This window comes from Chiloscyllium punctatum, chromosome 35 (assembly GCF_047496795.1).
Source record: "Chiloscyllium punctatum isolate Juve2018m chromosome 35, sChiPun1.3, whole genome shotgun sequence".
NCBI lineage: Eukaryota > Metazoa > Chordata > Chondrichthyes > Orectolobiformes > Hemiscylliidae > Chiloscyllium > Chiloscyllium punctatum.
In genome coordinates this window covers 10,852,350-10,865,483 of record NC_092773.1, presented here as the reverse complement: position 1 = coordinate 10,865,483, position 13,134 = coordinate 10,852,350, and the positions used below count along the sequence as shown (strand labels likewise).

The following is a 13,134-nucleotide window of genomic DNA, read 5'->3' as shown; positions in this document are numbered from 1 at the left end:
CATAACTGGTGCCCATGGCTCCCATTTTGGTCTGGAGGAAGTGGGAGGATTGGAAGGAGAAGTTGTTGAGGGTGAGGACCAATTAAGCTTGGTGGATGAAGGTGTCAGTGAAAGGGCACTGGTTGGGACAGCGTGAGAGGAAGAGACGGAGTGCTTGGAGTCTTTTATCATGGCAGATTGATGTGTACAGGGACTGGATATCCATGGTGAAGATGTGGCGTTGGGGGCTGGAGAAATAAAAGTCTGGGAGGAGGTGAAGGGCATGGGTGCATTTACATTGTGACCAGCTCACAGAGAAGAGGTTGCATTGTTGATGTGATGGGTGGTTACTTCAAACAGCAATGCAACAATAAGGACAGAACTTAGAATTCACTTCATGTTGTGAAATTATATCTGCTAAGCTTGCTTCATTTCACCTTTACACATTGAATCCAACTTCAGACTACACTTGGTTTTAACACTACTCATGCAGCATCACATGAAATAAGCTTGTTAGAAATTTTCTTCACCTTTTCCCCCTTATTGTGTATTTTCTGGCATTTTGTTTATCTCATGATGTTAACTCTTTGCATCCTGATGTAAATCAATTTGTCTTGCCCTTCCAGGTGGCCACTCTAGAAACAACAGTGGGAGCTCTGAATCCAGTCTTCCCAACTTAGCTAGGTCTTTACTGCTTGTGGATCAACTGATAGACCTGTAGGATGGCACAGCGTTAAGTTCAGCAGTCCTCTGCATCAACATTTCCATCTCCCACTGGATTTTCCGTGCAACCTGTGACGAGGGCTTTACTAACTGAGGAACTGAGCTACATTTCCATTTTCTTGTCTTATTTACTGTTGTGTCCTATTTAACCAGCATGTCCTTTCTGACATTTTTCCATGATTAAAATAGATTCGTTCTTGACATTTTTGGCAGAACTGCAATGAGGATGAAAGAAAACTGTTGCACTAATTTGAGGTTAGATTGTCACATCTCAAAGCTCCAGATTACTGTGGAACTGCCAATATCAACAGTTTATGTGATAGTTTATGCACATGAGCAGAGTCTGATTGTTTCTAGAAATGATGTGACAAACGTTGACAACTTTGTTGAGTTTTGGAGCATTTGACACTGAAGACTTGTAGGTTTGCATTTCAAAGTTACATTGCCCCTGACTTACATTCATGAGGAAATGGAACCTTTTGACATCAGAAAAAAATTGAAATTAGCATGACTTGAGACATGTCCCAAAGGTAATGTTGGATTTAGGGCATGATTTATTTTCTGGGTGAGGATGGAAAACCCTGGTAATCTGTCTGATGATTGATTGTCTTGATAGTTTGGCACCAGTGAATAAACAAAAACAATATACAGGACTGGGAGCTACATAAGGTCCGAAAGTTGATAAGAAAACGTTTTGTCCTCTAACATACCATTAAATCACTTACTTCAGCTAAAAAAAAGAAACGAGGAATGGACAGAACAGGGAAAGGTCATTCAATCTTTTCACTGTCTCTTTCCTTTACAAGGCTGTCTTTAAAGGTCATTCAAGTTAGATAAGTAAGATTTTTGAACTGAGATGTGTTACTTGAATTATATCTACACTGGACAAGAAGATTTGAGCAATATATGTTGAAAACTCATCAGTGTTACAGTAAAGGCCAATTGTGCAATGACTTGTTTCAGTTTACAGATCACTGTTAAATCAAGCTCTTTCTTTTGGTGAAATTATTAAGCACTGTTAAATAAGCCATTCATCGTCTATCCCTCTCTTTCTCTTCTGTCTGTCTGTGTCTCTCTTGTCCTCATAAACAAAATCTGTACTGTTTGGTTGCAATAGCAAACCCTGAAGTAAGTAGGTATGCGCATCCTTGCACACTTGGAAAGTATTGCAGTCAGCATTTTAAAGCACTGTCTCACTTTGAGGAAATTGAAAACTACTCCTGATGCACTTTTTATTATGGTTCAGAGCTGCCAAAATCAGATTTTACAATGTAGTTGTGGAGGTTAAGATCTGCAGTTCCATGTAATGCTGTGACACTTGGATCCAAATCACTTCTCTGCTGAGTTCATTTCTTGACAGGCAAACTGGAATCTAAAAGAAAGAGGATGAACTGATGTTTCAGTGTGAAATATTCTGAATGCTGTTTTGTTGCCTTCCTGCACACCCTTCGTGTTCATTTGTTTCTGATAGCACATAACTGCTTTGAATCAGATAGTCCTCACACCAGTAACAATGCACAGTGATATGGATCTGCAGTTTGGCTTTTGTGAATTGAAAATTAGATTTCTGGCATTTATTGATGTAGGATTGATTTCAAAGCAATGGGATCCTGTGACTTGTAAAAAGGGAAGTTGAGTTTGCTGTAAATTGAGTGGCTGGAGATGAAGCATTGTCAGAAATTAAGCACAGCTTCAATCACATTGTGAAGACACCCTGTCAGTGATTGCAAGTTTGGCTGCATTATTATCTAAAAGTGACGAGTGTCCTAATCAAAGTTGAAAATGCTACCCAAGGATTGAGATGCAAACTACGAGTCTAATATCATGTAATTTACTCACTTACAGTGCTTCTTTATGAAGAGCTTTGTCCCTCTGCAAAATTTTTCTGGGGTAGCAGGAGGTGGTTTACTCTGAATAGGAATTTCCTACTTTAAGTACACTGGGTATTGTTTTCCAAGGCAGGGAAGGAAAGCTAACTGTTTGACGCTGATGTACATCTTTGCTTCGTTGTTCAAAAAGCATGGTAATGTCAGGGAGGCAGGTGGCAACACGTTCATTCATGGCCTTGAAGGAGCAAAACAATGAATCATACAAGTCAAGCAAAGGCGATTGGGGCTAACTCGATTGTTCTTGGTAAGAGCTGGCACAGCGTCAATGGGCTGAATGGTCTCCTTCAGTTCTGTACTGTTCGAAGATTCAAATCTTTTTGGTGGATCTTTGGTGAACTAATATGTAATGAATGTCCCAATGATTCCATAAGAGTTCCTTCTGGTGGAGAGAGACCGAGACACCAGATTCCCACTTTGCACAGCTACTCTGTTTCGGATCCAAATTGCACGAATTCCTGCTCAGGAACTTGGAGTCTTCCGCATTGCTTCCAGTACTGAACTGTCACCTGACTCTAATTTCTGAAACTTGCAGGATTCATGTGACACCACAACAAAATGGAAATTAGCAGGCAATAAATAGATCTTGGGCAGAATGGATTTTCCCAGTCAACTTATTAAATTTCGAACAAGTTAACCAAAGCATCAAAAGATTGGGTTTGCATCAAAAGATTTAATTGACTCTCTGGAGACAAAAAATATACATTTTTTGGCAATTAGGAGTGTGTTGTTTGCCTGTTTTTGCCGGAAGACTGTATTGTGATTGCTCCTGCTCCCTCATCCAGCTGTAGACCAGGACAAGGGCACATGGGCTCATGGAGTTCCACTGGAGTTGAATCTGAGCGACTGGTACAAATAATAGTGATGTTTCCATCGAGTAGCAGAGAGAGTTTGAATTAAAGGGGATAGCCACTAGTTGGCTACGTTGTGCTCCATCCAGTGGTACATCCAATCGAGCAGATGAGTCTTACATCCACAAAAGATCTATCATAATCAAGGCAATTTGCAGTATTTGTTTACTCAAAGTCATTGTTACACATTAGAAATTGATGGATTGACAATGTATTCCCTGAATGCAAGATAGAATTTCAGAAGGCCATGTTATGAAAGTAGACTTGGGCACTGTAAAAATTGCCCTTGAAACAGTTTGCAATCTAATTTTGCACTTGCATCTTTCAAAAAGGTGCAGGTTTTGTTTTGTTTGATCTTCACCTAATGATTGACTGATGCCCGTGAAGCTAATGTTAATTTCTTGGAAATGATTGCTAAGCCGGACCTGAGGAAATGGATTGATGCAATGTACATGAGGAGCCTATTTTTCAACTTTTGATCTCCCGTTGGGCCTTGATTAACAATTGAGTGTTATGTGAAGTAACTCCGTGAAAGGGAATTACATTGTAGGAGCAGAATCAGGCTGATGCCCAAGGAGTGCGTTGGATTTGATGATTGATTCATACTTACCATCATTAGTAATGGTTAAGTCATGAGATGGAAGTTGATTCTTCAGAGGAAAACTCAATGTTCACCTGGCTTTGACATTTAAATCCTTTTTTTTTGGTTTTAACATTTTACGGGTGAAGGGAAGAATTGGTGTATTTGTTTTAACTGTCTTTCTCCTCTCTGTCAACAACTTTGTGTTCAGGAAAGGAAATGGTTTTAAACCAAGAGATTGGCAGTGGCCAGAAGTTCAGTGAGATGTGTAGCAATGCAGCAATGAGTTTAAGTAATTAGTTATGTTAGTAGTGAGCATTGTGTACGAACTTCCTGTGTGAATCTGAACAGTCCCATTTTCTTCCTGTCGTCTTCAGCTGAGAGTGTTAAATATCTAGGAACTAAAAGAGGAATGAAGAGATCATTGGCTATTTTCAGTGGCATTTTTCAGCTAGTGTAATGCTTCAGCTTGTCATTAAGCTGACTGGGCAAAGAAACTTGGGTTGGAGGCTGTTCAAAGCATGCCTCAGTACCAGAGAAGCAATGTGCATGGATTGATGTTTTCCTAGGTTAATGTAATTATTGGGCTATATTCTGGCGTGTATGATTCATTATTAGTCCCCGATGTAGAGGGTGTGGAATGGTACACAGGGAGTCAACATGTCAAACTTGTTGGTGTCAACCTCCTGATCAGTGTGAACCTTTAGCTGTGAACACCTTTAGCAGTTCAGATTTGTACTGTGGACATGGGAGCTGCATATTCATTGAAGTATGGAAGAAACTTTAATCACTGGAAGAATTCCATTCTGAGTTGAGTTTTCCCAGTGACTGTAACAAGTGTCGACTGTATGGCTATTGGTGTGAGACATTGTTTTCTGCCACTGTGTGCATTCCTCAGATTGTTCTGCAAAATGAGAAATTATTGACAGTTCTGTTTTCCTGGTCAGAATAAAGAAACTGGAATCTTCTTCATTTTTCTGTCGTGACCTCATAGTGACCCTGTTTTATAGTTAGCTGAGAGCAGCGTTAATGGAATTCTGGTATTAATAGTTATTCACTCAGCCTCATTTCAAACAATGAGAAGTTAACCTTGATTGACATGTTCTAAATATGGCAATGGCACTCCAAGCACAATGCTCAAAGCACAGGACAGGTTGAAAGAAGGAGAAATGATGTAACCAGAATGTCATGGTTGGATGTGTCAGGTCTGAATGGTCAGGTGGGGACAAGACCCGACTGTTGTGACAGATATCTCCAACTTTTGCAGGGAAACATACCAACCTCTCCATCAAGCATGCCCTACTCAAGATGTTCGCAAGTCCCTCCTTTGTTTCTTTTTGGAAGACTCATCACCAAATCATCCACTCGACCAATTTTAAAAATTGGTTATAAGCAGTGTCCATCAGGGGCAGTGCAGTAATCAAGTTAATTCAAGTCACCAGAGTCTTACCTGACCAAAGGGCTGCCCTGTCATCAGAGAGAGGCGACTAGTGGTGATTTAATCTGAGGGCCATCACACCTCAGGCAAGAAGAGAGATTGAGAAGGACAGTCGTTCTTGGTAGCCTCAGCCGGTGAAGAAATGGAGCCCACATTGTTGGCATCACACTGCCTCGCAAAACAACTGACAAGCAAACAAAGTTAAGCAGACCCCCAACCCGTGCTGCAGTAACATATCAGGAAGGGGAGGAAAAGAGAGAAGGGATTGAATCAACATGGGATTGGTGGGCGCGATAATGTGCCCCAGGCCTTGCAGTACCTACCTTGCTTCAAGGATCCTCATGTGGATCACTGCAGTGGGGTTGACTCTTAACTGCCTTCTGGGAAATTCGGGGTGGGCAATAAATATTCAACACAATAAATGCCTATAACCAATGAAAGAGCTGAAAACAAAGATCAGGAAGGCTTAAAGACTCTGCTACTCGACAGTAAATACACCCAGTTTTTTTCAGTCTGTGGAAGCAACTGACATTGTTCATGCATAGAGTCATTCTGAGCTGTTTCCTTATACTTTTTCTGAAACGACCCACAGTTGAAGGGACCAATCTTGGCACATCATGACAGATGCAGTCTAATCAAGGGCATGTACAATTAATTCAGTAACCAACTTTAATTTCTGCTGAATGGTTTCATTTGTCTAACCCAGTATCTTGTTTCAGCGTGCTTCTCTGGGCTATGAAACGTGGCTGGTCAGTGCACAATAGAATCTCCACCTCTTATCTCTCATGACCACTTTCAGCACTGTTCCTCATAAGTGATGAACATACTCAACACTTGGCCCACCAACATACATGTCACCACAATAGCTGAGCTTCAATTCCATTTGCTGTTGTCTGAATGACTTTCCTTGCCTCATCTAGATCTCTTTGCATTATGTTGTGCTTCTCTGCTGTCTTTAAATCATGTTCGGATGGGTGTAATTGACAACCTTACCATCATATTCGCAATGCTGCTGTCTAGTTAATTCCTAAAAGCTATAAACTCAAGGCAGCTTGACACTGATTTTTGGGGACACCAAAAGGAACTTGCTTCTCAGCTGAACCATATTGATGAATTCCAATTTGTTTGATTTGGACCAGTTCCAAATTCCATGTATTAAATTAACAATTTGTAAAGTTGCATGTTATCCAAGCTTTCAGCCAATCTTGAGAATGTAATGGCTACCATAGTTATGCTATCCTCTTGTACAGTAGCGTGGTGAGTAGTCACAATTAGCCTTACCTTTTGGGAGCCATGCTGAGTCCAGGTATATCTCATAGAATGTTCTCTTTACCATTCATTATCAAGATCACCTCTTGGATCTGCCTCTTGGGTCCTGTAGTGTTGTGGTCTTTGTTTAGGAAGTCTGGGGATGATGAAGGATCTTCCTGATGTTCTCACCTGACAAATATGACAAAGGCAAATCCATTGCAAATGTCAACATGTTAATAAAGATTATTGTATTATCAGACAAAGTGGGATAAGTAATATGTGCATGTCAGTATATTCAACTTGAATTCCATTTGTGTCATTTTGAAAGACGAGATGAATTTCGTAAGCAGTAACCTGTCTGACTTAGCTTTCCAATATGTCCTTTTTTTTTGTTGTTTGCCTTTCATAGTTCCACTGTGTGTACTGTACTGAATTCCCATAACCTCACTTTCCCGTCCACACCCACATACACCTAACTAAGAGATGACACAGAGATATTCCTGGATTGCAAAGTCTGAATGAATCTTCAGCATCTGATAGACATGTGATGAAACAATTGGAAACATTGCCAGTTCTGTGCAACATTTTCCTCTTCTAGTGACGAATTACATTGTGTTTATTCTCGTTCTAGTGTTCCACCAGTAATAACATTAATTTCAGTATCCCTAGTTTCTGCATGTCATACCTGCAAGACTTCATTTTGGCCTGCCAAAATTGAGTTGACAGGTAAAATTGACTTGGAGAGAAAAACAAAATGTGGTCCCAATGATCTGGTCAAAATTGAGCATTTGTAATTGGGTCAGTATTGTGCAGTGACTGAAATTCTCTCCAGTTCAAGTGACTTGAACCATGCTTTGAGAGATATTGGAAAGGAACTGTTTTTAATGCTCTTTTGTCCTTGCAATGCATTCAGTGAAGTTGGCTTGTCAGATCTCGGGAGCAATTCCTGCACACGGGGATGTGAAGTACTGCTGTGCACCTTACATGGTGACGCACATGGTGGATATTGACTATAAACATCATGAGCAGAACCATTAGTAGCCAAAGATCAGGGGTTCTGCTGACGAGGCGATGAGGCTATTTCAGTCTGCGTTATGTCGGCCAAAGTTGATAGTAATTCATCACCCTCATTGCCACCCTAACAAAGATGAGTGTCTTGCTCCAATTTCACTGGGCAGCAATGGCCAAGGCGGAGCAATCAGTTCAGAGTACCAATCTGGTAGTATCTTGCTGGACTTGCCGTCTGCCAAAGCCTGCTGATGCTAGTAAGATCCACATTGGCTTGGGAATGCAAGCCAATACTCTCAAACTCATATTGCTTTTCTTTGACTCTCTCACCTTGCCATGGGTGCACTGGAAGGAAAGCCAAGGTATTTTGTGTGAAATCTGTCATGCACATAGTAGCAGATTCTGCTGATCTGCTTCTTGCTGGCACACTGCAAAAAACTAAAACCTGCCACAAAAAGAGCTGGCAAGAAGTGGGCCTTGAGTCTATAAATAGTGGTGAAAAAGCCTTTATAAATTTGGTCTTGCTTTGAGAGTAAAAATGACTTTTGACATCAATCTTGATTATAAAATGAAAGATTCCATGAGTGACAATATTCAGACAGCTTCATTCTGTCGCTATTCATTTAGCGTTGATTCTTATTCAGTACCCAGCTTCCAGCCATTTGAAACCAATCTGTACTCACTTATTTTGTTTCAATAATTAATTCAAGTTCCTGCTGTGATTTATTTATGTTCCTTCTAATAACTGCACTCAGCTGCATTTTTCTTGTTCTTGTCAATGTCTTTATTGTAACCTGAAGTCACATTTTTATAACCTGCACTTTATTCCTCATTTGTTTTGCTTACAACAGAAGTAATGTTGTTTTTCTAACTCCAACTGAAATCATGTACATTTGAATTGCCTGTTAAAATGTTTTCTCCAACCTGAGGTTTCACTGGAGGTTCATGTGTTGCAAACCTATGCAACCTCTGCTACTGTAGTTTCAAATCATTGTGGGTTCGCAAGTAGATCTCTTGAAGGTCAGTCTTATCTCCCTTTGCTTTTGTATTTGTATCCAATCAGAATATGCTGTTGTGACTTGTAGTTATTCCAGCTGCAGTATTGTGTGATTCTAGTATACATTGTGTGATGTATGTTGTATGTGCACTCTTCAAAAACCTTTACCAAGGGAGGTGCTCTGGATTAAAATAAAATCATTGGATATTAATTAAAGTAAAGGGTTTATCATGAGCAGCACAAGAAACAAACTCTGTACAGTACTGGGATTGTGGCAGAACCAGGACAGCAATTGTGAAACCCTCTTCAGGAGGCTTTGACTTGGCTGTGAGATTTTAAAATTCAACTACCTATATTATTTCTCTTTCTCTCTCTCTCTCTCTCTCTCTCTCTCTCTCTCCCTCTCTCTCTCTCTCACACTTTCTCTCTGCCTTACCCAGACAATGTGTCAGTGACATGTTTTATTTCTGCTTATCCACATGGATGCTGCTTGTGTATTCTCCAGATCGAGCTTTTAGAATGCACCTTGCTTGTTTGGTTTCCCTTTCTCCTTGAAGAGGTCGTGTTCCTGGTTGAATGTGCAAGTGATCACCCTTCTTGTGGCACCGTTTGGTAAAGCCCTTCTGCGTTCTGTATTTCCAGAATTGGAAGAGGGGCGTAGCCAGGTGACCTGCGAGAACCCCACCCCACCCCACCCCACTCCAAACCACCATGGCCTGCTTGCCAAGGAAAGGTTTTGTTGTAAAAAGAGTCCTGTGCAACTCCCGCTAAAGGAGAGATGCCCCAGCCCCTATTCTCTGCAGTCACAGTACTTATTGGCATGCTTGTTGACATTAAGTAGTGCAGAAGAGTGAATGTTTGAAGCATTACTGAGCAGAGTAAAGCTACAAATCAAAGCAGACTATTTTTGTACAGATTCTAGTGACTAAAAGGGGGATTGCCAATTATGACGTTGTATCTATACTTTACATTGTAATGTATCCAAGTGATCATTTTCCCAATAAATAATGTTTTGATGCATATATCTTAAAATAAGATTTGTATTGTGTCTTCATCTCCATTGCTGAAGATTGGCTGAGAAGTTCTTGTTTTATTTGAAGATATTTAAATCTCCTCCATCATTATTGCCAAGTTATTTTAAACATTGCAGTAGTCCACTGTGAAAGATTACAGGTTTGGATAGTGATAACATATGAATTGTGCAAACTCTCATAAATTTAAGATTTATTTTCCCCCCAACAAATTGAGTTGATGGGAGAATAAAGCAGCAGCTTGTTGGTCCATGATTGGAGGGTGAATTTGTAACACAGTGGTACAGTGAACACCAAGAAATTTCATTTTTAGTCATGAGTCTGGCCAGTCCTCCAGCACAAAGCTCCCCATGGAGAGCACAGCAGCACCTTAATTGATTCGGACAGTATGATCAATAGTAGACACGAATGCTGCACCAGTAAATGATCACAGAAATAGCAGTTTTATCAGGGTTTAAAAAAACGACCCCCAATATCATACCTTGACATTACAATGAAGAGAGAAAGGTGAGGCAAACTGATTCACAGTGCTGTGAGACCTGGCTTCAACCCCCAACCCCACGGATAGATGACCATTTCTTCTATTCAGTTTAAGTGGAGGTGAAGACCCAATGGCATTACCATTAGACTGTTCAACCAGATATCCAGGTTCACATCCCACCGTGGCAGAAGATGGATTTGTATTCAAGGAAAATCTGGATCTAAGAGTCTCATGAGGATCATGAAATAATGGCTAAATGTCAGAAAACCTATCTGCTTCACTAATGACCTTTAGGCAAGGAAATCACCCTTACCTGGTGCAGCCTACATGTAACTCCAAACCCACAGCAATGTGGTTAACTCTTAATGGCCCTTTTGGCAATAAATGTAGGTCTAATCAGCATTATCACATCCTGTGAATAAATACAGAAAACCTTAGTTGGGTATCCATCTGGTTTCTCATGATGGTGGGTCCACAATTCAGTGTTTCCAATGAAGTGCAACTTTGTTCCATGTTGGCATTGGTAGTTGGTCATGTTACACGGGTAACATTACTGGTACTCCCCTTGAGGTGGGTTTAAGCAACGTGGTGTTGTCAAGCAGTTTTGTCAAATCCGACCAGTGTTATTAATGGTCTTGTTGATGCTGATGGACTGAGGCAATGGGAAATCTGAGCAGAGGAGGGAAGCTGAAAATGAGTGCACAACTACAAAGCCCCAGCCCAAATTCGAGTGATGAGTTGGAAATTAATGCACTTGTATTTTAAAAGATAATGAAGAACATTACTTTTAAATGTTGCTGTTGCAAACCCATGCGGTACATTGGTATAGAATCGAGTTTGCAAAAATGAAAATGCATCGAGATGAAAAACCATCAAAAGGTGAGGACAAGAGAAATAAAATGAACAATTTATTGATCAGTTTCTAAACTGTACGAAACTCTACCTGAGCTTTTGTGTAAATGCACCCGGAAGTTGGCAGACATGGCCTTTTAAAGCCTAATGGTCAGTGTGCCCAGGTAAGAACCTTTTTAAGTGCATTTCTGAAACCTTCTGAATGTCAAAAATTAATTCCAGTTGCAGTTGGATAACCTGATGGTTCAGAATCCTGTTCAAACTTATTTTTGTGACATCCGCAATGAGCTTTCAGCCCTAATCTGTTTATTTCTGCAGCAGTTTGATGCAATGCTTCAGCATTTGGTGAGATTTATTTTTGAAAAGTCAGTGTGTGGATTAAATCCGCAATCCAAAAAGATGAAGGGTTTTACACTAAGATGCACAATGTCAGTATTAGTTTACGAATTTGAAATTCTGTCTGCATGTTGCAGACTGTATTATTCATGAGCAGGATGAAGTTTTACAGTGATGGACATAGTGTACAGTATCCAGAAACTGCTTTTGTTTTTCTGTTGCATGTTGAGTATGACTCTGCACGTCTTGTGAACTGGCTGTCAGTCTGTGTGATGCTGTTGAAACCAATTCCATTTGTGTGCTTCCATCGAGTTGCTTGCATTTGCAGAATTAAAATGCCAAGTGAATTTTGTGTGCCCCAAAATGGAAACATTTTTTGTTGACCCACTGTAAACATTGGGCTTAGTGGTAAAATACATCTGAAGCTAAGAAGCGCAGGACTGATGAGACAATATTTTTTTTTTAAATCTGGTTTAAGATTATAATTCTGCAATCTGTATGTATTGCTGTCTTCAGTCTGCCATTATTTCCAGCAGATGCTTGTATTGTTCTAGCTTGGAACAACTCCTGGGAGATCTGCGGTGATATTTCGTTCTCATCTGTATGGTGCCACCCTCAAATATCCAGTTGACTTATCTAAGCAAGCAGTCTGTTACATCATTCATCCAACAACTTAGGCCTAGGTCAACCCCTCTTTGTGCTGTCTTCCAATTGGCTTCCTGTACGAGAGAACACTGCTGTGATCCAGTGGCCAAGAAAATGGCCCTTTTCTCCTCTGTGTATTTTCCTTGTTTGTATTAGATAGATGGAATGAAAACACCAAGTGTAAGAAGCTCAATGTGTGTGCTTGTTGTGCGTTTTGGAATTCGAACATTGGTTGTCTTCAGAACTAGGCAGATTTGCCTCCTGGAAGCACTTTCTCCAGAATCGTATCTTATCCATTAGTGAGGCATGACCTGCAGCTTTGCTAATACCTCCGATGTTTGCATAGCCACTTGTGATGATGCTGCTCCTTTAAAAAGGTTATATTGTCCTTTTTTTTTCAAAACATTTGTCAATGCCAGAGGTTCTGATTTGACCGAGGTTTGCTCTTTGATTATGGCTAACAGATACTGCCTCAGACAAAAGGGTTTTTGAAAATCATTTGTATAATGAAAGGGGTGGCCAGTTCTCCCAGTTCAGGGTATTTTCAGGCTTGGTTTGGTTTTAGCGAGCAATCTGTTTGAAGCTGCTGGTCAAGTTTTAGCTGGGAGCCAGAGAATCAGTTCCATGCTGATCCCACCCAAACTCCTTCCCCTCCCCTATATTTACCCTTGACCAATGCACCTAACAATATGGGAAACTTAGCATGGCTAATTCACCTGACTTGCACATCTTTGGATTGTGGGAGGAATCCAGAGCACCCCAAGGAAACCCACACAGACACTGGAAGAATGTGCAAACTCCACACAGACAGTCACCTGAGGCAGGTATCGAACCCAGGTCCCGAGCGAGGTGAGGTGCTAACCACTGAGACACTGTGCCACCCACGGTATCTGGTCAGCATGGATGAGTTGGACCGAAAGATCTGTTTCTGTGCTGTACAGCTGAATGACTCTATGTTTAATAAATTGCAAGTTCTATGATCAGTAAGAACAGAGAAGATGGTAAAAGAGGGGGAGGTGTGGCATTATTAATCAGGGACAATATTACAGTTGTAGAAAGGACGTAGTATGGGCTGA

The 13,134-nt window shown here is 40.7% G+C and overlaps 1 protein-coding gene across 12 annotated transcripts in view; it reads left to right on the top strand.

The window, feature by feature from the left end:
* LOC140459645 (AP2-associated protein kinase 1-like) overlaps positions 1-13,134 on the top strand; it is a 130,988-nt gene that overhangs the window by 106,377 nt on the left and 11,477 nt on the right. For 2 of the 12 annotated variants that reach the window (XM_072553972.1, XM_072553971.1), the window contains one exon: positions 606-9,861. The exons of the other annotated variants lie outside the window; for them this stretch is intronic. In XM_072553972.1, the coding sequence (XP_072410073.1) occupies positions 606-700 (95 nt within the window). In that variant the 3' untranslated portion in view covers positions 701-9,861. Of the gene's footprint in view, positions 1-605; positions 9,862-13,134 lie in introns of those variants that run through there. 12 annotated transcript variants of the gene reach the window in all.